We start from the raw sequence: 23,709 nt of genomic DNA, 5'->3' as shown, positions 1-23,709 counted from the left end.
CATGTTAATTCTAATAGGGTAGGTAAATGATATTTAAGAAAAAAGTCTTTTAAATTGCCCTAGCAGATAACAGCAGTCAGCAGAAAAAGATATCATAGGCTGTAATGACAAATATCATTGCTTATTGTTTTCTAGCGCAAATGGACAAATTTATTTGCAACCTCTTTTAAGCTACTATTTGAGAGTAAGGCAGCCTAAAAAGTGTCTGAAAATCCCTTTCCTGTAAGGAACACATAGGATAAAATGTGGTGGATTAAAACCAAATAGAAAGCTAAGATTAATAAAAAGTGCACCAAACCCATTTATCTTATGCTCAGCCACGAATGCAAACGATATGAGGAGTTTTCTTATGAAATAGAATCAAGAAGCAGCCTGATGTGCTTGGAAGCCCTGCCTGAATTCGGAATGTTAAACACTGACCTTTATCTTTACGTTTCCTGTATCTTGCATGGCTTTTATAAATAAATAGACTGAGGCTGATTCGTTATTAAAGAAGTACTTGCAGTAGCTAGTTCAGCACTCTGAAAGTCAGTAAGTTATTAAGATTAAATCTTGCCCATTTGAAGTGGCATGAAAATTTTCCTGTCATTCTTAAATTACATTTACATAGTATTTTGAATATGGTACTCCTCTTGTAAGTACACAGAAAAGGGGAAAAAAAGAAAAAGAAAAGCACCTTCAGTCTTTCTAGTGTAGTCTAAGGCGTATTAGCGTAACCTAGGGCTCATAAGTGGGCCTTGGAATTAAGTCTCTCGGATTTTCATCATTGACTTGGCCAGTCTCTCTTTGTGGCAGCAGGCTATCTGTTTGGCCTCTCCATTCACCACTCCCATAGCTATGCAGTGAACCATGACTTCATCAGGGTAGTACAAGGGGAGTTAATGTTGTTAAAGTTCTTTCACACACTGTTGTGCAAGTTGTAAATCAAATAAATTATTTCATGTAATTCTTTGTTGAGCACTTTGTAAGTTTTATAACTTTAGGAGATACACTCTCTTTAAACAGTGCATCTCCTGCGACAACGTGAGTATCATTGTCTGTTTCCATTGCTGAAAGGCTGTTTTGATCAGTGATCATTCTTCTGACAAATCATATCCCTTCTGCCAAATATAGGTAACCAAGCTTGGAGCAGGTGACCGCATCAGTCAAAACCAATACAACAGCAGATCCTTCACATAGCGTGTCCTTCAATAGCCTGTTGTCCTGCTTATGTCTACACACCAGATTTTCTTTCGTTTTGCCTTGTTTTCAGCACAGTCACCTAGCCAGCATCTAGGGCACTCACTGTCCAATGGTCCAGAGACCCGTCCTGCTTGAGAGCATTCAGAGCATCTTTCTGAGCAATAGGAAGAGTTGGAGCTTTGTTTTTGTATATTCATTTCACCTGTCAGGGGTAGCAAAGATGCAACTGAGGATAAAAAAGTACAGTACTATACAGTGAAGTACTTTGAAGTAAAATACCTGTAGATGGTTATGGCTTCAGTTCAGTTTTGCATGATAAAAGATATAGGCTTGAAGTTTCTTAAGCAACTTTGAATCACAGTTTGTTTGCTGTGAGTCTCAGCATATGTCATAGTTGAGAAGACTATGAGACATATTTCAGTGTTTTGGTCAACTGCTTCCTGAAACTGTGTGGTTTCAAAATATTTAAAGCATTTTTAAAGACCATAGTGGAGTTACTTTGGATTTTCCCATTGCAACTAAGACAGATATTGATTTTATATTCCCTTTGATTTCACGGTCAATGAATAGAAATTACTTTTAAGCATAGCACTGGAATGAAAAACATACCTGAAATTGAAGCTTAAGAGGACATGAGTCAAAACTGGCAAAATACTAAGTTAAATCTTACTCTTATTTTCAAAGAGAATATATTTTAGATCTTCTAGAGTGTTCCCAAATGTTTTCATCCCCACTGTACATAACTCGCTGTCTGGAAACTGATACATTAGTTAGTTACAGGAGTTGTGATTTTATAAATATATTTTCCACATGGTATTTGCTATATAAAATTGCATAAAGTGTTAGCTTTTCAAGGCTCATCCGTTTTCTTTACTACATGGTAGGAGGAGAGATGACTCATCATCGGTAGAGAGGCATGATATGAGCTAAGCAGAGCTAACACTGCTATGATTGCAGTGTTTATCCTGCACAATAAGAGTATCTTTGAATTTAGTTTAGGTTAAAATGGCAGCAGCATGTTATTAAAGATGCACAGCGGAATACAAATTTTGACTCGTTCTGATAGAGTTAATTATTGACAAGGTAACATCTTAAGAGAAAAAGTCAGATGAGATTCCCCTTTATTCTGTTGTTATTTTGTCTCTTATGTTTAAAACAATCAATTGAGTTTCCCTGAGTGCTCCCTGTAGCAGATCCTATGGCACTGTCCTCTGCTCTTGTCAAAGAGATGAGACCATCAGAGCATACTGAAGCACACACATCTTATTTTTGTTCAAGCCTTCTACATCTGCTTAATTTAGAAGAATTATCCATTAAGAGCCTTTCTGATGACTTATGTGAGAAATCAGTTTTCTGCTGGGAAATGTTTTCACAGCCACACAGTTTCATGAGAGTTTTTTTGACGTTGTTGTTATCTGGAAGTACTGAAATACTGCATTTTGATTCTATTGTTTTGTTATTATACTTCTGTTAGAAGCTGTCTTATGAATCAGAAAGATGAAGATTAAACATTCTGTTTGCTTTATACTAAAAAAAGACTTTGCCCCTGTTGAATTAAACATTTTGATAGCATTAAATGAGAATATTTTGGAATTTTTCAGTTTATGCAAAGGTTTGATGTTTGGTGTTGGGGTTCCACTTCACAACAAAATGAAGTTTGAGAGCCTCAGAATTTGCTGCAGGGTAGAAACTTTGGTGTCTAATGAGTTCTGCTGTGATTTGTGAAGGATCCTTTTGAGGATGCACTTTTGGCTGGGGAAGCTCAGAGAATAACAGAGAAGTCTATACTGAGCAACCACAGAATATGCTTGACAGAGAGAATCTTCATTATCCACTTAAATTGTCACATCAGAAATGCTTGTTGTAGGGTCCTTAGCAGAGGGACTTGCTGTTCCAATGTGTTTGATTAGCAATTAGTATAAGATGCTTCCATACTAAGATTGCGGAATGATCTCCGAAACACCAAACTGCAGAGCAGCTTCTGCCTGTGCCAGATCTTCTGCCTTCCCTGGTACGCTTGACTTGATGATCATCATCTTGACTAAGATTAGAGTACAGCAAGTTTAGGCAGCACTAAAGGGTTACATGTATGTATTTGCTTTATATGTAGCAAGAGTTACTTGTGGGTGCTTCATCTTAAGAACCTGTGCTCAGAGCTGTAATTTTCCTCTATTTTCTCAGTGCACACATGTTCTTGTTTGATAAAGAAGTTGTCTCACTTGCTAAAGGAAAATACTAGCTAGCAAGTACATCTCTCATAAGGCAAGCTAGATGGTGATTTTAAACATGCCATAAGGAAAAATTACTGAAATTTAAAGGTGTACTGTCAGTGGTAGAATCTTGTTGCTTTTTTTCTTGAGTGACGTCATTTCTAGAAGTGTAACTTGGGATGGAAGCCTCATTGCTATTATTAAGAAATATGGAAATCAAAGTTTTGAAGTTGACTCTATAGACCTTTTTTAATATACTCACCTAAATTAATAAACAATCACTTTCTCTGAAAGAATATCAGTAGCATATACATACATTCCAACAGCAATTACTTTAAACCGTGGAATGTCTGTGTTTCGGAAATAGCAATGGTCAAAGACATACTGTTTGCAAAGTCAATAAAAGACGAGAGCTAGTGATTTTCAGATGAGCAGTCTTCTGACTCTTCCTGGCTCATTTGAATTGCTGCTGTGTTTGTGTGCTGCATGACAAACTGACTGGTCATCTCTCGTTTGCATGTTTTACTAGCCGTTAACGTGGCTAGCAAAAAAGATCCTTCTCTTCTGAGATACTGCTCTCCTGCGAGTATATGGAAGAAACGCTGGACCTTAAACTGCCGTATTTCCTGGTGCCAGACAGCGCGGGAAACCACACCGTGCAAACAGGGTCAGGCCGGCTGAGGGTGGGCCTGCTGCTAGAGGCTGGCGAGCTCTCAAGAGACGCAAAGCAGATGAGTAGAAGCATTTGCTAGTCCGGAAACCTTACAGAGGAGGGTTCTTATCATTGCAAATTGTTGCTGTGAATGCCACGCCATCCACAGCAGTGTGCTCCAATGAGCCTGTGGAAGGGATCAGCAATGCCACTTTGGGAGGGGTAAAGGCAGCAGCATGGCAGGTATGAGGAAACAAAGGAGGTTATGTGTAAGTGGGAGCCTGTATTCCCATTTGCTGGACATTATTTTTTGAAAACAGTGCTATGGCAGACATTTTTTGTCTATTGGTATTTGACAGAAGCTCATTTCTATGCAAAGTGAAATAGAATTAGCATAACAGAAAGGAGGACTAAAACAGCCTAGTGTATACTTAATTTCTAAGTATAGACCTGCCTCATGCAAAGTGAAGCAGAAATTGAAAGGGGATAATCTACTTAAGTCATCCCTTCGAGGTGACCTATATCCATCCTCTTTTGCATCAAGAAAAACTCTTACCAGTCATATTACTATTACTCCTTCTCCTCTGTATTTTGGAGAGGAGAGTGGTTCCCTTCCAAGACTATCAAGCCATGGGAAGTGATGTGCCTACTGCCATCATCAGGCTATTTTCCAGTTCAGGCACAAGTACCCTTTGCTGCTGTCCATCAATTTCTAATCTGCTATCAGGGTACCAGGAGAATGGTGCTAATCGCTGTTGCCAGATTGAACAGGGTATAATTATTTCCTGGAAAAATACTTTAAAGTTTTAAATTTGGGGGTTTTGTTGTCTTTTATTTCCTAGTGCAGTAGAAAGCTGCTAGCTTTATTTTTTAATCTGTTGGCTATTTCATTTTAGCTCTTTTCAGAATGTAAGAAGATTCAGCAAGAATACGTTTTTCCCACACCTCTGCTTGCCCCCTCCCTCCCGACCTTGGGACTATATTGCATTTAGACAGCACAACTCCTTACCTGACTGACAGAATCTTTATTCTCTCCAGGGCCTCAACACAGGAGTTGTGTCTGCTTTCATCTTCCACTAGTAAACAGCAGTTCTGGTGCTGGCTACCTATTTGCTTTGCATTTCTTTACTAATCCTGCCTTTATTTTCCCAAGAGAAGGTATACCATCCGTTCCTGAGTCTGCAGTCGGTTGTTAAGGAAGAAATGGTGGCCGTCAACAATTTTACATAAAATATGTACAGGTCTTAAAATATTACATGGAGAGGCCAAAATACAAATAAATTGTTGTGTACAGAGGCTGGGAAGAAGAGCGGCAGAACTGGTTTGGATGGGTGCATGAATGGTTGTTTATATGTGTTCCCTTACAGAGGAGTTTTTTACATCTTGCTACTATTTATTCTTATTCTAACAATGTAAACAGCAAAGACACAACAGGTGCTAAAAGTAGTATTCACGTCACTGCATACTCCTAGGCAACAGTATGAACTTAATTTTTCTCTGCATCTCGTGAAAAAGGAAGAAAATAATAAGCTACAGCCTCATCCTCACAAAGAGGTTCTGTACTCATGAGTCGAAGTTACAAAAGACCCATCCTGTGTTCACAGTAAGACACCATCCATTCTCAGCTGTTTCATCCAAATGAAATAAAACATCAAAATGTACAGTAAAATAACATGAAGAATAGAATCCAGACTCCAGAACATGTAGTATTATTTATTACACTAATACCTAAAGGTTGATCTTTTCAAAATGCTTCTCTGTTCTCTAGCTCCCAAAATCCACAGCACAGTATGGCGAACTATTATCTTTACTATAGAGATAAATACAATCCCTGTGACCTACCAAAGGCCACATCACAGGCTAGTGGTCCAGCATTGTTCAGAATAATGTCTTCTTTGTTATTCTTCTATCTGATAATGAATGGCTGAAAATTACTCTGTCCTGGTTTCTCACATAAACTTCCAAGTACTTCCCATGAGCCAGCAGATTAGTGTATCAAACATGGACATAATGAATGTGAGGGCAGGGATGGGAGAAGATAGAAGGTTTTTGCGAAGGTCATTACTTTGTCAGGGCTCCGAGAGACATTCCTAAAATGGAGGCATTAGTGATGGCTCTATGGTCATTGCCAAAAATGATGGAAACCAAAATACTTTGCTTCTAAAACGCATTTGGTTAAGATGGTACCAAATTACTTGTAAAAGCAGAAAGGCTGCTTTTGAATTCCTATAAAACTATCATAGACAAAAAGCTGATACGAGCTACAGGGCTGCAATTAATATCTCACAAAAACTCATATGAATGTCCCTGAGGAAAGACAGCAGCAAATGCATGAGCGTAGAGGGATTTATTTTCTCTTAAGTTTTACCTGCTGATTTACTCTTATCTCTACATTTTAGTTTACCAAGTTCATGCATTTGCTGCTGCCTTTCCTCAGGGACATTTATTGCTAAGAGCAAACCAAGAGGTAAAGGTTTGCTAACCTTACTATGGTTGGTGGGAGAACAATTCATACAATGGCTGGCATATATACTCATTTATATAAGCATATACCATACTTCAATTTTCAATTTTAGACAGAAATGCAGTGTTTATTATGGATGGCATGATTAAGTTTATTTTAAACCCAGGAGCTGTTGATTGCATATTAAAACTGTAATTCATGTCTGTTTAGATTTTTGATAAATCTCCATTGATGGATAAATCAGAGAATTTCAATTGTCAGCAGAACCTACATTTCAATGAATCCTTGGGGATTATCCTCAAAGACTAATAGATTTTGCCTTTATTGTGACAGAAATATTGTGACAAAAGTGTTTGAGGTGCATATGTAAAGAACTACCATGAGAAGAACCGCGAGATTTTTATGTCTTTGAGAACAGACCCAGTCATATCTCTTCAGACTGTCATGCAGCACAATTATTGACATTTAGAATAAATGAATTCATAATCTATGAATAGCAATGAAAGACTGCAAATGAAAAGTATGCTGAATTTCAGGGAAGTATCGAGTTGGAGCAAAGATCAGTTTTATTTCTAACACAGTTCATTCCGTGCTGTATGATGTAAATCATTTTTATTATGCCAAGCAACTGAGCATAATAAAGTCTTGAAAATCCCATATTTTGGTAAAAACTGAATGGGATTAGATTTTCAGTCAGACTAATGCTCCAAAGTATAGGTACTTACAATTTGAATAACTGCATTTCCCTTTTTGAAAATGTAGCCCTGCAGCAGATCTTTGAAGTGTAAACTCTGAGACATAGCAGTATTAAAATAATCATGGATCTGGAGGAAATAGCACAAAAACATCCAGCACAGCTTAATCAAAAATAGAAATTCGTTTGAACTTTCTATGGTCTATTGAATATTAAAACATTTCATATTTCAAATAGAAAAAAGAAGCCTTGAGCGAAGTTCTGATCATAGTCAGTGATGTTTCTGGTGTAACACATGAGTATTATGATTAAGGATGAAAGTTTCTACTCAGCTTCAGCAAACTTTCTTGTATCTTAGATTTTGTATTTACTGCTACTAGCTAAAAAAAATAGCTGGTCTGTGCTGGAGGCCAAGGAACAGTGAGACCTATGTGTCTCACATGAAAAAAATAAAAGGACTAAACAACCCAGGTGACTACTTGTGCCAAACAAATAATTTTTATTCTGCAATTCTGTGGCACTTTGTCATGACATTCACATTTGAAGGGTTTCTGTTATAGCTTATGCCCCCATGCTGTGTGGTATCTCTGAAGATAAGTATTTTATGCAACTGCTATGTTGCAGAATCTCTTTTATTGAAATAAGGTTTCCGGTTGGAGATGTTTCTGTAGCTGTGAGAGCGGCTGGCTAACGAGCAAATTCTTGGGGACTTTCTGGGTTCTTGAATAGCCAATCCTGCAACTTTTATCAGGACCTTCTACAGAGCATCACATTATGCTGTTGTACTTAGCATCACCAAATCTTTCTGAAGGATTTATTTTAGTCAAAATAACTAAATTAAATAGCTTGGGTTATTCAGGAAATCTGTGATGATCAAAAGGGTTTTTTCTGGACATCAGTTTTCAGAGTCTTGAGCATAGAGAACAGTAAGAGCATGAGTCACTGAAAGAGTGTTTTGAAATAGCAACGGTGGAAAAACCGATTTTCAAACCAGCTGTATAAATTAACTATTATTGTGTAGGAACACTTTGTGAGATAGGAAGCACGTTGACATTGTTCCTGGGCAAATGTCAAAACTGTAAGTCGCTGTGTCTCGGCTGACTTTCTTCCTGGAGTCTAAATCAGAAGTCAAATCATAGATCATTTATATATTTATTCCTGTTACCCTTGAATTAGGACTTCAGGATTTTCCCCTGTGAAAATCATCTGTGAATGTGAAGTGCCTAGCAGAAATTACATTGCTGCTTCACTTCCTTCCACTGCCATCTGTGTGTGGGTGTCTTTGGGGGGCAGTATGGCAAGAACTAGAAAAACCATTCCAAAAAGAAAATATCGTATTGCTTAGAGATATTAATTTGGAAATATGAAAAAAATATAGAATTACTTGAAGCAATAGCACGGTGAAATCTTTCACAAAGCCTTTTTGTTGAACTTGGAGGCTGTATGTTTTTACACACTATTTTCAAACTGCTGGTGTAAAAAAAATAAGAAACTGAAAATTAATTGTGGCAGAGAGATTCTCAGGTGGTTTTTAACGTGTTGCAAAATTATCCAAGTGCACCTTGCAGACACACTGATATGTGTATGAGGGAAAGAATGCGTTTGATATAGTGATATGCAATTCTGTAAAAACTAAGAGAGCAGAAGCTGCAGCATGTAATGACAATGCTATGAAAAGTTAATAAGATTGCTTTGGTTAGTGCCACTGCTACTTTGATGAACATTTTTTGTAGCTTGGCTTTCTTTTCAAAATGTTATAATTGTGAAATCTGCAGAAACACTATAAGTAGTATCTCCAGCGAGATATAATGTGTATTTGTATGCATTCTTAAAAAAATCCAAAAGTAAATAATCTGGTTTTATGTTTTAAGCAGGTATAAACTAATCGAGATTTATGTAAATCATAAAATTCGATGACTTCAGAATTTATACATGAACACCTACTACAGTTAAGAAGGAGTACGATGTTATTTACAGTGGTTGCTCTTGTCTACAAATACTGCATGCAATAATGTTGTCTGTTCCCCTCTGTCTCCACTCTGACACCATTTCTGCTAGGCAACCCTTTAGCCTTGGGGTCTCACCTGGCCATGTTCCCCTGGAATACTTAGCATGTGGTTTCAGTATAGTCCTATCACAAGCTTATTATTTTTACTTCTCCAGAGGAAGAAAGCCATTCAAATGACCTAGGAAATGCCTTCATTTAGAAATTTCAGCCACCGCTGACTTACTGAAAAAAGTTCCATTTCAGTAATTGCATACAAATACATAGGATAAAGGAAAAAAACCCTGTGCTTTGGTTATGCTTTCCCCTGAGGAGCCCTCCATCATGAAACGAACAACAAATTGTTCTGTTAATCTGAAACTTGCTTGCTCAGTAAGAAAGAAGACTTAGGAGGTGATGAGTGAAATTTTGCAGTGTTTCCTCAGCAGTGAACTCAAAACAATTGTGCTTATCAATCTACCTGTTTTCTATACTAAGTTGTCAGCAAGATAGAGTGAAACATCTAGTAAACTTAAAAAGAAAGCCACATGAACTATTTATGGTAAGTAGCAAATTAGTTTCTCAAAAATGTCAGTTTTCCTGAAGTAGTCTTGGATGAATTTTCAGAGTGAGAATTCAAGATAGTTAGGCAACAGTGGTGTTACTGTTGCCCTTTAACATGCTATTTCAGGAACCAGAAGGCAAACTCGGGATAGGAGTCCCATATCTGTTTCCTTCTCGTTTTTTCTTGAGAGAGGCTGCTCTCACGTTCATACGCTGCTGTGTGCTGCATCAGGACACACTTGCTGATGCTCTTCTACTTTCCATAAACCAGCTTTCACTGCAGTAGGGAGGGGACTAGATGACCCACAGAGGTCCCTTCCAACCCCAAACATTCTGTGATTCTGGGACTTCAGGTGCTCAGCTCCCTACATGGATGCCCTACAGGGTAGCATATAATTTATTTTCTCCTGTTATCTCCAAACCATTTAGAATAAAAGCATTACACCTCCAGTAAAAGGAATTAAAAGGGGCCCCGACCAGAATGCCGAAAGACTGAGGAAGAGGGACTCAGGTTTAAATGCCTGAAACCACTTGTGTCTGGGCTGAAATTCGGACGAAGTTGCTTCATGCTTTAGAGAATATAATCAGCAAGCAGCAGAGACAGTTCTCTTTCACATGGAGTTTCTCATTCTTTGTATAAAGAAGTTACATCATCACTGAGAGAGACAGAAAAAATTGTTCTTTAGGCTGGTGGCTAGGCACTCACCTACGAGGTGGGGCAGGGATATTGCCAAACATCTTCATTGCCTGTTGATTTACACAGTACAGAGCAGTGTTGGGAAGAGCATGGACACAGTTATGCTTGGTGTTCGGAGGGTTCTTGCTCTCCACTTGGATGTGGATCCAAAGCTATTTGGAGGCTGTGATTTAGCTCAATAGTTCCCAAAGGTAATGAGGGAAACAGAACATGACAAGCAGCTGAATTCTTGGCTATTTCTCTCTTAATAGTACCCAGATGTGTTTGCATGTGTTTGAAGGGTGAAGAGAGGAATTGATTCATAGGAGAAGAAGGATGGGTTGTAATGGTGAGGGAAACTGAAAGTCCCTTAGCTTCTAATCTTTTATCATTATTTAGATTTCTGGTGGACAGGAAATTGAGTAGGTCTCACTGATAAGCCTCCTAGGCTCCTTGGTCATCTCAGACTTTAGAAGTTTTGCTTGGGAGTATGAATGCAGTATTTAAAAATGAAGTGGTTTTTTTTTTTCCTATTTGGTGATGAAGATTTCTCATAAATGAAATGTCTTCAGGGCGACCTTATGGTGTTCAGAATTCTACTTATATTTCCTGTCTCTTTCCCCCGCAAATTACTTTTTACATAGAAGAAGTTATAAGATTTTGTTGTCAGGGGAATGCACAAACCAGTCCTTTCTTTATCCATGCTACATGAACACTGATGTTTTATTATAGTCAAACAAGGTCAGATGGCTTTACATCATTTTGATGAAAAACGTAAAAATTCCTTTACAATAGAAAGACTGCTGGATTTTCATACCACTTAATTTTTCTAAACAGCATCACTCTTTCAAATGTTTAGCATGAAGCCATGTTCTTCAGCAAGATGCTAAACTCTGGTGCGTATTATAACAGCCTTGGGATTACAGGGGTCCCATCTGTGGTTACTGGTATACTGCCAGTTATGCAGAGCTAGTGTCGTCTGTAAAACAGTCACTTGTGGCTGTTGAAGAGATCTAAGTCGAGGATGTCTTTTGAGAAGCTGTAGAGATAGATGTTGTTAGAATGAAGCAACAGTTCCTTTTGCTGGAGAAGACAGGGGCCTGTGGGGATTCACACTTCTAGGATAAAGAGTGGGCACGGATACACAGCCATGATTAATTACCCTTAGAGTCTTTATGAATCAGATTTCTGTTCTGAAGCTTGGTTATGAGACAGGGTGTGACTGCAGAATGTACATTGCTGAAATTTGTTGGTCAGCACTGTTGGGTGATTTCATGTAGGCATGGGAGTGGAAGAGATTTTTCACATCCTTTGTTAGCTCTTTCACAACATGAAAGTAGGTGAATTTTACTCTCTGAAGCAGGGATTCAGTCATTTAACAATATCAAGCAATATGTTGTTCTTCATGGAGTTATGCTAGGCAGAAATTCTGATCCTTTCTGCCCTTCTAGGCTTGAGTATTTTTCAGGATTTCTTATAGTGTAGAATGAGAGCGTCCGACTCAAAAGCAGTAGGATGAGTCATTTGAGGGTTTTATTTCTGCAAATTCCTGTGTCCATCTTCACCTGAAAAAAGAACTATATTGCAGGTTATATAGTTTTAAAACTAGAAAACCAATTACTTTTGTGCTTGAGTGGTTTCATTGAAATATGTTGTATTCTCTGTATAGTTAGTATTATTCAGATGAGATTTTTAAATCTGCAGCTGGGTACAAGCTTGCTTGAGGTGTAAGGGGACTCAAACATGTGGTCCACCTCCAATTGTAAGTCAATAGAGTAAGTTTCTGCATTTGTTTTCATCAATAATTTTAAAAAGCAAGTGGCAGAAATGTGTGTGAAAGTTGAGATTCAAAGTTCCTTAATTAAACTGCACTTTGTTTTTCTTTTAAAACTCAACTCATTTAAATAGTAAAGGTCAGTAGGTTAAGTATGTAAATGCAATCAGCAATGTATTCCAGTTATCACAGTTTCAGCTCTGTTCCTACTCATGGTAAAAAATTATACCAGATTAGGTCTATAAATTTATCTTACATTAATCAAATCGAATAGAGAAAAGAAAGAAAAAAACTGTTAAATCTGTTAAAGAAAAATACAAGGTGGAACGCATTTAAACGAGTATGAAATAAATCCAAACTTAGTTACATAGCTTCTTTGTGTCATTTCCCTTATCTCCCCTTTTTACCATCTATGGGGCAATCAAAGCACCTCTGAACATATTTTCTGTTAGACTGAAATCCAATGCAGTTTAATACTGACTAGAGCCATAAATTTTTTGGGAAATAACTCCTTGTTCCCTCAAGCACTGCTGCAACCCTAGCCTCAGAGAGGATTCCCCACACCCTTCTGTCTTTCACCTTTCTGTGGACAGCACTATCAAGTGATGCTAACCTTCTCTTTGCTCACCTATAATAGACATAGGGAAAAAATAAACTGAATAATCTGTATGATTCTAAATATGTTTTTCCGTAAGTATATCAAAAGATAATATAGCCATTGATTTTCTTCCCTCTGCCCTTCTGCCCTGAAATACATGGTACGTGATTTCTTTCAGATGTATGCATGCAGAATTCATACACAAGCTATGCTTCTCCCAGAAAGAAAATAAATTGTAAAATATCCGTGCTGATATAACAGAGTGACAGCATATGCTATGGTTTGTGACCATGAAAATTTCTCGGAGAATGCAGATCATCTTATCTTATTAACCAGTGAAAGCCCCTTCTTACTGAGTCCAACTTGCCATTAGAGAGCAATTTCTGTGAGAAAATGGCTAGTACTGAGAACCTGATAGGCCACTGGCCTTTTACAATCTCCCTGCTCATCTGATTCAGTTTCTGTATTTCCAATATGGAAGTCGGTGGTGAGAAATGAAATTGCACATCATTACATTTTTTTCAGACACCCATGACCAAGGATTTTGAAGTGTCTATCAGTAACTAAATTTAATTTCCTGTTGTATCGCCATGAAGTAGTGTGACAAAGTAATGGTGTTGAAGGCAGAAGTCAAAATGACAATATTCCCTATTCTCCCAATGAAAAAAAAAAAGAATGGAAATGCAGTACTCTTTGCTAATTTAATTACAATCTTGACTTAAATTTAGAAACTGGTACTTTCTAGAGTAATGTTTATTAAGTTTTCCCTACTGTGACCTGCCCTGCATGAAATTCTCTAGGTTCTCAAGACCAGGTGGTGGTGAAGCACTGAAGATGACTCACCTGACCAAGGGGCTCCATCGAGGGAGCTCCTGGCTGATTTGCCGTTGCCTTTCACCCACCCAACAAGCTCAGCTTCCCAGCTTTCGCAGTGCAGGACAAACATTGCGATGGTTATTTTGCTCTTGAGAGTTCAGATGACAATAGTCTTGAGTGAAGATAGAGTATTTGCTGGATTGTCAACAGCAAAACCCTCTCTTGGTGTCAGAACATAGCTTCCTGCATCCCTGTCTCTCTTAATCATCTGTAAATACTCTGAGGTCTACAAGGAAAACAACTAATAGATTTTAGTTGCTAAACCAAGATATTAGCAGTAAAAGAGTATTTTTTTGCAAGGTTGAACCTGTCTCCTGATGAAATAAGAAATCATTGAGTAAAGTTTCTCAATGGTCTCATGGTTTGTGATTCCACTTAATTAAATATACTTTCTTACAACGTGAATATTCTTCAGCTAAATATGTTTTTGAATTTTTAGAAAGAATATTTTGAATTTTTATTTTATTTTGCAGAACTACTATCATATCTTTTTGTTTTTAGATCAAGTCTTACATGGCTCATTGCATCTATGTGTAGCAAAAAATGGATCTATATATCTTCTATGGTTCAGAATGAACACTTTTTTAAAAACGTGCTCTGTAAAGACTTGTTTAAGTATGGATTTAGTTCTTGAAAGCTAACCTTAGCATTGCCCTGGCCTGTATGACTTTGACTTGGAAATTAGCATTGCAGAGTTCAGAGAACACACTTTCCTCAAAAATATTTTCCCAAGATGCTGTGATGGCTTCAGCAACTGCTATTTTTGGACCAGTTCATTTAAAATTACTCACTTGTGGAGTTTTTAGCAAGTATATTTTACAAAGAACATGCTTGAGTCTTTTTTGTTTGTATGTGAAAGTAGACATATTTTCACCTTTTTCTTTAAAGACGTTGAAAATTGTCATATTTTTGGACTTGAGTAAGATGTTGTGAATTTTATTGCCTTTATGTGGATAGGTGCTGGCATTTAAGGAATCTCACTGTTGGCTCTCAGTCTCTGAGTCTAAAAAAAGCCTTTTTTGGAATGTTTTTTGCTTGTGCTAGCTTTAGTTTATTATTACAAATGATCACCTTGCCGTGTCCAGTTTGACTTGCTATAGAAACTGGCATGACAATTGAGGGTTCTTCTGGGGTTTCAAAATTCAGCTGGCAATTTAACTTCAGTGTTCTGCGCCTTACAGAGCTAGTAACCAGCTTGCCTTTTAGCTGCCTTTTGGAACTGAGGCATGGAGACTTGGAGAACTTAGCCTGAGAATCTCCATTGAAGATGTTATTACTGAGGCTTTGTTATCACACATTACCAGTGACTGGCACATTAAACAGTATACAAAAACTGAGTATCTTTCTTGACATGGCAAACATTATCTGTTTTGGATTGCTGAATTTTTCCTTTTCAGGAGAGTCCAATACCAAGGTAGTGTCTTCCATAAAATTTATATCATCTGACTAGCTTGTCTTTCTGATAGATTCCTGGTGATGAGACAGATTCAGGTTTGAAGGTTAAAGATGTTTTATCCTATAAGTATTAGTTCTTGTTTACAAATAATGAAGTCTGTAATCTTTTTCATCCTAATTCTTGGATCATTAATTCCGGTAGATGTGAAGTGTGGTGTGTGAAAAATGACATGAATTTACTGGCCATCAGATTTTCAAAGCTAGGACTTAAAGTCAATACTCTTTTCCTTTAAAGCATTCACCTGTTTTGCTGCCTTGTTCTTTTTCTTGGAGAAGAAATTAAAGTAATGGTTTTGCTTTTAGAAACACATTTACATAAGTAATAAACCTTAGAAAAGGGCACAGGAATGATTGAATAAAATCATTTTGTTGATTAGACATTAAAAGTAGCAGCTAAAATAACACACAGCAAGCTATACAAGGTAATACCTTTATTATTCTTTTTAGGACTAGAGCTGGCCACAAGATCTCCCAAAAGATTATGAGCTGATAAATTTCTCACTTGTGACATGACAAATTAGTTGCAACTTTGTTTTACTTGAATAGCCTTCATACTAGAAGGAGAGTGTTCATGTTAATATTTGTTTGTCTGGGCTTTTTCTCATTGAAGTCACGCGGCTGAAACCATCAGAGTGTCTGAATGTGATAGCTGGCTTAAACTGCTGTTCAGGCTTTAGAATACTCAGGGAATGGCTTTTCCCTCTGAGGGTGACGAAGCCCTGGAACAGGCTGCCCAGGGAGGTTGTGGAGTCTCCTTCTCTGGAGATATTCAAGACCCGCCTGGACAAGGTCCTCTGCAGCCTACTGTATGTGACCCTGCTTTGACAGGAGGGTTGGACTAGATGACCCACCGAGGTGCCTTCCAAACCCTACCATTCTGTGATTCTGTGTAAAATGTGAATAGAACAGTAATGATCTTTCAGAATCAGATGATGTATTTGTCAAGAAATCCCATTTCCCACTATTATTTATAATAAGCCAGAAGTCAGTGTAACATATGGAGGTGAAATTTCTGATGTGTGTACCACATACATACATGGGATGCCAAGAGCTGAGGACTGAGGAATCTGGTATGTCACTATGGGAAAGTTTTCAGAAGAGGTAAAGAGGAAAGAAGTATTTGAAGGTGAGATGCAAAGAATAGAAAATTTCTTCCCATATGATACCTAAGAGATTTGAAGGAAGCCAAAGTTAAGAGTCGGTGTTCAAAAATACCGTGTTGTTTTTCTAATGACTTTTTGTCTCTGACCTTTGAGGATTTAGGAAAATACTTGGGGCAGACTAACTTCCCTAGTCAGCTGACATGAAAATATAGCTAGGCTTGGAACTGTGTCATTGAAATCTATGAAGTTTTGTCTTAGTAGATGACTTCTTCCTTCAGTGTCAGCCTCATAAAGTCCATGTGTATAAAGAATGGACGGAAATAGTATTTATAAAAATGGAATATTTTGAGGTAGGAATATCTGTCTGAAACATTTGGTACGCATCCGATAGCATGCAAAGGTAAGTTGCCTCATTTAGGGAGTAATTCCATGTAAATGCTATGAGAAATGGTGCCACTGAAGTTTAATATCTACCAAAATGTAGATGTGTAACATGGTAATGAAAATGTTTGCTCCAGACATGGCTGTAAAATCTCCACAGTTTTCGTTGCTACATAATCAATTTAAGAATGCATACAGACATGAAAAGTTATGATATAATCGACTAGGCTTTGTAAAATACATGATAAAGCTATTCAGAAAGTGTAATAAAATAAAAGCTACAAAATTGGATTCTTTAAAATTAAGAAAGTAAGGAGAAATAAATTTTATTTCTTCTCTGAAATGCTTTTTAAAAATATCATATTCATTGCTTTAAGAAAACGAAAGGAAATTGTGCACTATGGGAAGTACAGGAAAAAATCTGAATTTAGGGAGTGGCAGGGGAAATATTCTCCACGATCTAATGTTATGTATTGTTGTTCATTCACAAGATTTTATTGTTTTGATTTCTTTTATAGTTGTGCAGATTATGTAGATTTTTTTATTATCTATTTAAATTTAAGGTTATTATGTCTGCTGAGAAATCGATGAGCAACATAAATATTGGTTCTATAAGGAAATGTTACGTGACATGTCTGTCTGTTATGTTGCTTGTCCGAAATGGAGGCGTGATGCAACCATCTGAAACACAGAGAACATACACATAACCCCCTCGCAGCGTGGCAGTATATTTTCCCCTTAATTTTCAATGCATTTGTTTTTTTGTGGGCAGAACTGCTTCATAATTTGTTTTGTAATTCATGCTCACCGTGAGTGAAGACCAACTGTAGCTTTCAGTCTGAAAAACAAGAATGACTTCACCTTGTGGCTTGGCACACAGGGTGCAAAGTGTGACAGGAGGTGCATGGCCAAGAGGAGCAGAGGGGGTTTAGGAATTAGGAGGTGGCGTTGGAAGGATGCGCAGTGCGAAAGGCAGCAGAGAATCTGGTACTGCAGGTGTTAAGAGGCGAGTAATAACATTGGGACCTTAAAATAATGACAGGAAATTAAAGAGAAAGAAATGGCTAGGCAGTAAAAGACGGGATATGAAGAAGAAGAGAGACTGGAGTGGTAAGAAAAGAGCTTTAGCACCAGCGGAAAAATGAGTTCTGTCGAGAGCTTAGCCACAAGGCGGAGTTTGAAACATTGGTAGTACACGTTTAGGTAACTGAATATGCTTTTACTGGTAGCTGGCAGAATAGGTTGAAAGTCACTACGCCAGGAGTGATAGTTAAAGATAATAAAATCAGCAGGCAAAGTTGAACTCAAACTGCAGCTCCTAAGAGGAGCTCATAATGCCCTGTATTAGTCCCAAGGAGGTTTTTAAGCCTTCAGCATGACCTGCAGCATGTACTCTGTCGATTGTGTAGTCACAATGTGTGTTGTGTTTACATTTTCTAGGCTTCATTTGTAAACTAATTTGGAAGGTGGGGAAAAATTATTATGTAACTTAATAAAGTGTTTGTTTTTCTACGTAAATTTTGCAGTAATTTTTGAAATGCAGGCTATTGCCATACCCTTAATGCATTCTGTTGTATTTTATGAGTCTTGGCCAAAAGAAAGATCTGAGTGATATGTTTCTTTGCTAAAAGAAAGCTTAAAAAAGGGAACTGAAAAAAAAAAAATAGAGTGGTCTAGTATTTTCTAGACAACTGAGCAGAAGCATAGATCTCTTTTACATGGTAGAACAATATTAATTTGCCCAGGGAACTGACGAGTAGGAAGAGAAAACTTACTGATCTAAAAATGCCTGTTGTTTTGTTCCTAGGTTCCGACATTGTTCAATGGTTAACGAAGAACTTATCAATAGAAGACCCAGGTAATTTCTCTTTTTTTTTCATCTGAAAATTCTAGTTTTTCTTTTTAAATGATTGGACTCGACTTTGTCTTCTGTTGCAGTGAGGGTGGCCAGGCAGCATTTGACCAGTATAATTTCAATATCAAAACAGGCAGCATGATACCTTAGAAACCTTTGCTAAGAATCTGAGAATTTTGGTTATCCATTTTATTGGAGCAGGTACCAGGAAACAAGATGATAGCCAGGAATGAAAATGATAGCTGCTTTACTTAGTAGAAAATGAGTTTAAGTGACATGATAAATAGTTTGTTAATCATGTGCTGTTTTCCTAACAGAATTTTTCAACTTGTAAAAAATAAATGAAAGTAAAATAATACAGTCTTGTAGTGTTACCAACAGCTGCTTATCTATTCTTAAGTGTGGACGCTTTTATAGCATCTTAAGCAGAAAGTGAACTGTAAATAAAATCAGTGCGGTGAGGAAGAATAGTTAATAATCAGCTGGGTTGGAACATGGAAGTAAAGCCATAGGTTTATTGTGTGGCCAGCAGCAAATGCAGTTTGATGTGTATCTGATATTTATTTCACTGATTTACATGAATCTTGTTACATGATATGGAATTCTCTGGAAAGGAATGATTTCTAGTAGTACATGCTGAATGGCAGAAATAAAATATTCTGTGGAAGTTCGTATTATCTTTTGGTTAGGGGAAAGATAATCTTCCTTCTTTAAAGCATCATTAAAAATATTTGGTTTTCCTCTCTCCATTTAAAACTTTTGGAAATGGAATTTATGTGGGGTTTTTTTGTTTTGTTTTTTTCTTTTTAATTAAAAAAATATGTTTTTCTGTCATATTTGAGATGAAGGTATGATCATTGTGGAATTCCAGCAAAAAGTAAAATCACTATGTTTAAAATTGTGACTTGAATAATGGGGAACGATTATAAATACATAATTCGATATTTGGAAGTAGCCGGTTCACAATTTATCAATATGTTACATGAAAGAGATCACTAATTGTTTCCAATTTTATGTACTTTTACATAGAATGTCATATGTTTGCTTCCTGAAGATAAAGTGGAGGTTGCAAGAGACCTGTGTGTGCTATTGTGTTTCTCAGTTGTCGGCTACAAAACACTCCCCTATCTATATTAGTCAGAGTTTGAAAGGTTGCCATTCCATGTTTATTTGGTATGGAAGCTTAACCTGTATTTGTCAAGCCAGAACTGCAATACTAGGAAAGGGTGTCATTCAGATTATCTAGTTGTTGTGAAATTTGGAATAGAAGAAACCTTAATTTAAATGGAAAACATGGTTCCCTAAGTTGATATCCAATTAAAATTAAACAGACACACAAACTGCTAACATATGTAACCAGAACACCACAGTAATTTGATTTAAGATGGGTTTTATCCTCTCAGATTGCATGAGTGGAAAAACTATCCACAATAACAAAAATGTCTTATACATGTTGCTCCTAAAGTCAGCTATCTGGAGCTGGCTGGATGCAAATCTTCAGAAAGCCAGTTGCTCTAATTGCTGCCTTTGGGTAGTGCTCAGAATTGCCAGATAGCAGTGAACCTGACAGATGGTGAGCAAGAGCTATTCATCTGACAGAACTTCTGAAAACACTCTGTTTTGTAAAATCTTCTCAGCGTGTGACTTTGTTCCAGTTCTAGAAAAGACAATCTAAAATTTCCTGTGAAAAAGCCCTAAACTTCTGTGAACTGTTGTCACCATAATTTGGATTTCCGGTATCTTCTGTCTGCTTTTCACCAGTGTGTCCGGGTTTTGCTATGGCTGTCTTTTAAAACTCCCCCTGTAGGGTCCTGTTACAAAGCTTTTGCCAAGCTGTGCAATTTTGTGATGCGGAAATAAATAATGTCTGTGTTTCTACTGAAAGTTATAATCTCTTACTAATTCAGATGTCAGCAACATACTTATAAAAACAACATAAATTAGACCTTTCTTCACATGTTTTAAGAGTATATTCTAGTCTGTCCAGAAAAATTTAAGGGCTATTTGCATGCCTCATCTACCAGCGCTGTGAACTACTCATGCAAATAGATTTAAGGGGTAAGTAGACAGTTAGATTCACAGAGTCGTAGAACAACCTAGGTTAGAACAGACCTTGAAAGATCACCTGCTCCAGCCTTTCATGGGAAAGGGTGCCTAGATGAGATTATCTAGGACCCCATCCAGTCGCATCTTAAACACCTGTAATGATGGAGACTCCACCACATCCAAGGGTAGGTTGTTCCAGTGACTGGTTGTTTTCACTGTAAAAAATTTCTTTCTAATATCAAGATGAAATCTCTCCCTGTGCAACTTGTACCCATTGCCCCTTGTCCTTGCTGTGTGGCTCCTTGTGAAGAGAGCCTCCATCCACTTTCCAGCCACCCTTTAAGTACTGGAAAAACCGTGATGAGGTTCTCTGGGGTGAAAACAGCTAACTCCTTCAGTCAACTTGTTCTTTAGTAAATCAAAGAACTAGTAAGAAGGAAGTGGCACTACTGCACATTAAAAAAAAAAGTGCATTTTTTTTTCCTGTGCTTTGCATAGGGAATACAACTCCAATACCTTTTAGGTGGGAATGCAGAAGGCTGCTTTGCTGATGGTGGGAAAACAAAAGGTGGGAGAAGATCTGGCAGCAACATTTGCTTTCACTGTCTTAATAGGTGTAAAGCTATTATCTGGAAACAGCAATTTCAATTAAAAAATAGTTAGAAGTATAAATTGCCAGTCAAAAAAACTCTGCACATTTTTCATAAATGGAAAATCATTTTCTGTGGAAGATTTGAAAGATTTTGGCTTGCTGCAGTAAATCTCCATCAGGAAAATAAACTGGAGATGATGGGTGGATTCTGCTAAATTATACCAGATCTGAAGATATTTCAGTGGAGCAGAGTAGAGCTTGTGCCCAGAATAGCTGTGCGCAACGTACAGTTGCTGTTGTATTGTTTGCTTTTCAATATGTACTTAAAAAATGTTTGTGTTTCAGCCTACAACTCATCTGTAAAATTTGAAGGAACAGAAATCATCTAAGTTATTTTTAATGTGGAAGTTTAATTCAGTCATAAAAATAAGCCTGATCTCAACCCGAAAAGAAGCAATTAACTGAGTTCACAGAATTATAAGCGCTTGTGGTTTGGCACTTAGGCATGGGTTTGTTGAATTGACCATTGCAGGGTAAGTGCTGACTCTTCACTGATGGGGCCAATTAAGCTTAATGCGGAAAATCTACTCTGTGTTTCTACATTGTGTTTTTCTTTTTTAAAGTGATAATTAGTGCCGTGAAGTGTACCAGACTGACCACACTAGCGACTGAAGTCCTCTTAATCCTTAGCGGAAAAAATAGAACAAAAAGGGTAGATGAGCTAATTCAAAGGTGTCGGCTGAAACTGCTGAGAGACTAATCCTGTGCATGGTTCTTGCACTGGTTTCTTTAATGCGCTTTGAGCCGACACTTGATTTCTGTATTCCCTAGCATTCCAGCATGCTAATGGTAAATCATGCTGTTGTCTCTTTAAGGGGAAGAAACAGTGTCAATTTTCAAGTATTTCCATAATGAAATGTGTGTTATTCACAGACACGCATTTCATCCTTAAGTCAGCCCATGAAGAATTTCTATCTAGGTGGCTCAGAAAGAGCCTTTAAGAGTCGATAATATGTTTATCCATCATCCCCTTGTTCCTTTACAGTACCTTTACTCCTGAGTGTTGCTGATTTAATTTACTCCTATCTGCAAAGCCAATTCAGTCTGGCTGAAGGCACTTCATTATTGGACGGTTACTCTAGCAGATCCATAGTACTGCAGCCGGCTCCAGAATGCGCAGCCTTTGAGTTCCGATTGCCTTGGTCCCACTCAATTTGGCAGTCTGTTGAAGGACTTCGCTACCGCTGTTGGATATCAAGAATTATGCTAAAGTGATGACTAAATTAAACTTTGTAAGTTCCAAAACAAGACTGTACCTTGAAATAGACACCCTCCTGTGATTTTTCAACTTCAGTTCTTGCTGTTAACAGTCTTTTCACTGATGTAGCTACTGTTTAACTAGATGCCCACCAGCAGCCATGTAAACTGTGGTCACTGATCCAGTGCAATAGAAAGGGAGGACTCAGTAGCACAACATCTGTTTGTGTTTCTTCCACTTTTCCCTCCTTTGCTTTGTAGTAAAACCTCTCTTCCGCAGCTGCTTTATTTAATGACCTCGATAATACACAGTACTTGCTCTAAAAAGTTAAAGGAAAAATTTTTGAATTTTTATTTGAGTTTATGAAAGTGTACTTGAAAAATTGGTCAGCTCAGAGTTATTTCTGTCCCTTTCCCCATGCATATGCAGTAAGGTAGCAGCAAAGAGCAGGAGCCAGATGAAATGTTCTAAATGATTGCCATTTGGGAGACAGCGCCAGGACAGCTGCAAGCGAAGGGGAGGTTCTTGCAGAGTTTGCTAACGGAGAAAAGAGCCTCTTATGGAAGAGAAGGAAGAAGGGAATGGAAAGGTCATGCTTATGTTTGCAGTCTTTGCATTAATCAAAACTTGTGGAAATACAGCAAGAGTAGAATGCATCCCGTTTATCAGCTTAACTAAAAAAAATGCTGATAAAAGTAATTTACACTGCCTGCACACATGCCATAACCCTTGTACTAGGAACCCAGGAACGCCAAGACACTTGGTTTTTTCATATTTCACAGAAACTTGGGCACATTTTGTTCAAAGAGGAAAACCTCATGAACCTTCATCAAGTCTAGTGTAAATAACTTTCTAACTTTCTTCTGCTGGGTGGATTTGATCTGAGCTTGTCAGATCCTGTAACATTTAAATGGAATAATGACTTTAATTTCAGATGAACAGAAAGGAAGTAAAACTCAGATCCTGCTTGGGAATAGAAAATGTCAAAATGTACAGACACTGCTTTAGTACCAATAGTATTGATGTTGTGATACGCAAGAAAAATAAAAATCTATGGGTCAGTTTTCCTTTAGTTAATGTATAGCATGGATGACACTTGCTGTGTGTGGCAATTGGTGGGCTCCTAGCCATTGCTGCAGTTTCAGGACTGCTATGGTAAATGTTCATGTGCGGAGGTTATTTTATTTGCCCAAAGCCTTTAGACAGATTTTGGAAATGATGAACAGAAGTGTATTGCTTGTAGTTCAGTTGTGACAGGATAAATCAGATATAATGGATTTCGTGTTTTGCCACTGAAGCTTTTTCCAGTTTGGTATAATCTGTTACCCTGTGCAGACTGCGTGTG

At 37.6% G+C, this 23,709-nt stretch overlaps 1 protein-coding gene across 7 annotated transcripts in view; it reads left to right on the top strand.

Annotated features, from left to right (window-relative positions):
• The window catches only part of RGS7 (regulator of G protein signaling 7), a 266,918-nt gene that overhangs the window by 137,922 nt on the left and 105,287 nt on the right, over positions 1-23,709 (top strand). For all 7 annotated transcript variants that reach the window (XM_009933299.2, XM_075412522.1, XM_075412521.1 and 4 more), the window contains one exon: positions 18,421-18,471. In XM_009933299.2, the coding sequence (XP_009931601.2) occupies positions 18,421-18,471 (51 nt within the window). The remainder of the gene's footprint in view (positions 1-18,420; positions 18,472-23,709) is intronic.

The sequence above is a fragment of the Opisthocomus hoazin genome, chromosome 2, assembly GCF_030867145.1.
Source record: "Opisthocomus hoazin isolate bOpiHoa1 chromosome 2, bOpiHoa1.hap1, whole genome shotgun sequence".
NCBI classification, from domain to species: Eukaryota; Metazoa; Chordata; class Aves; order Opisthocomiformes; family Opisthocomidae; genus Opisthocomus; species Opisthocomus hoazin.
The sequence above is the reverse complement of the archived record's forward strand: the minus strand, read 5'-3'. Positions and strand labels throughout refer to the sequence as shown.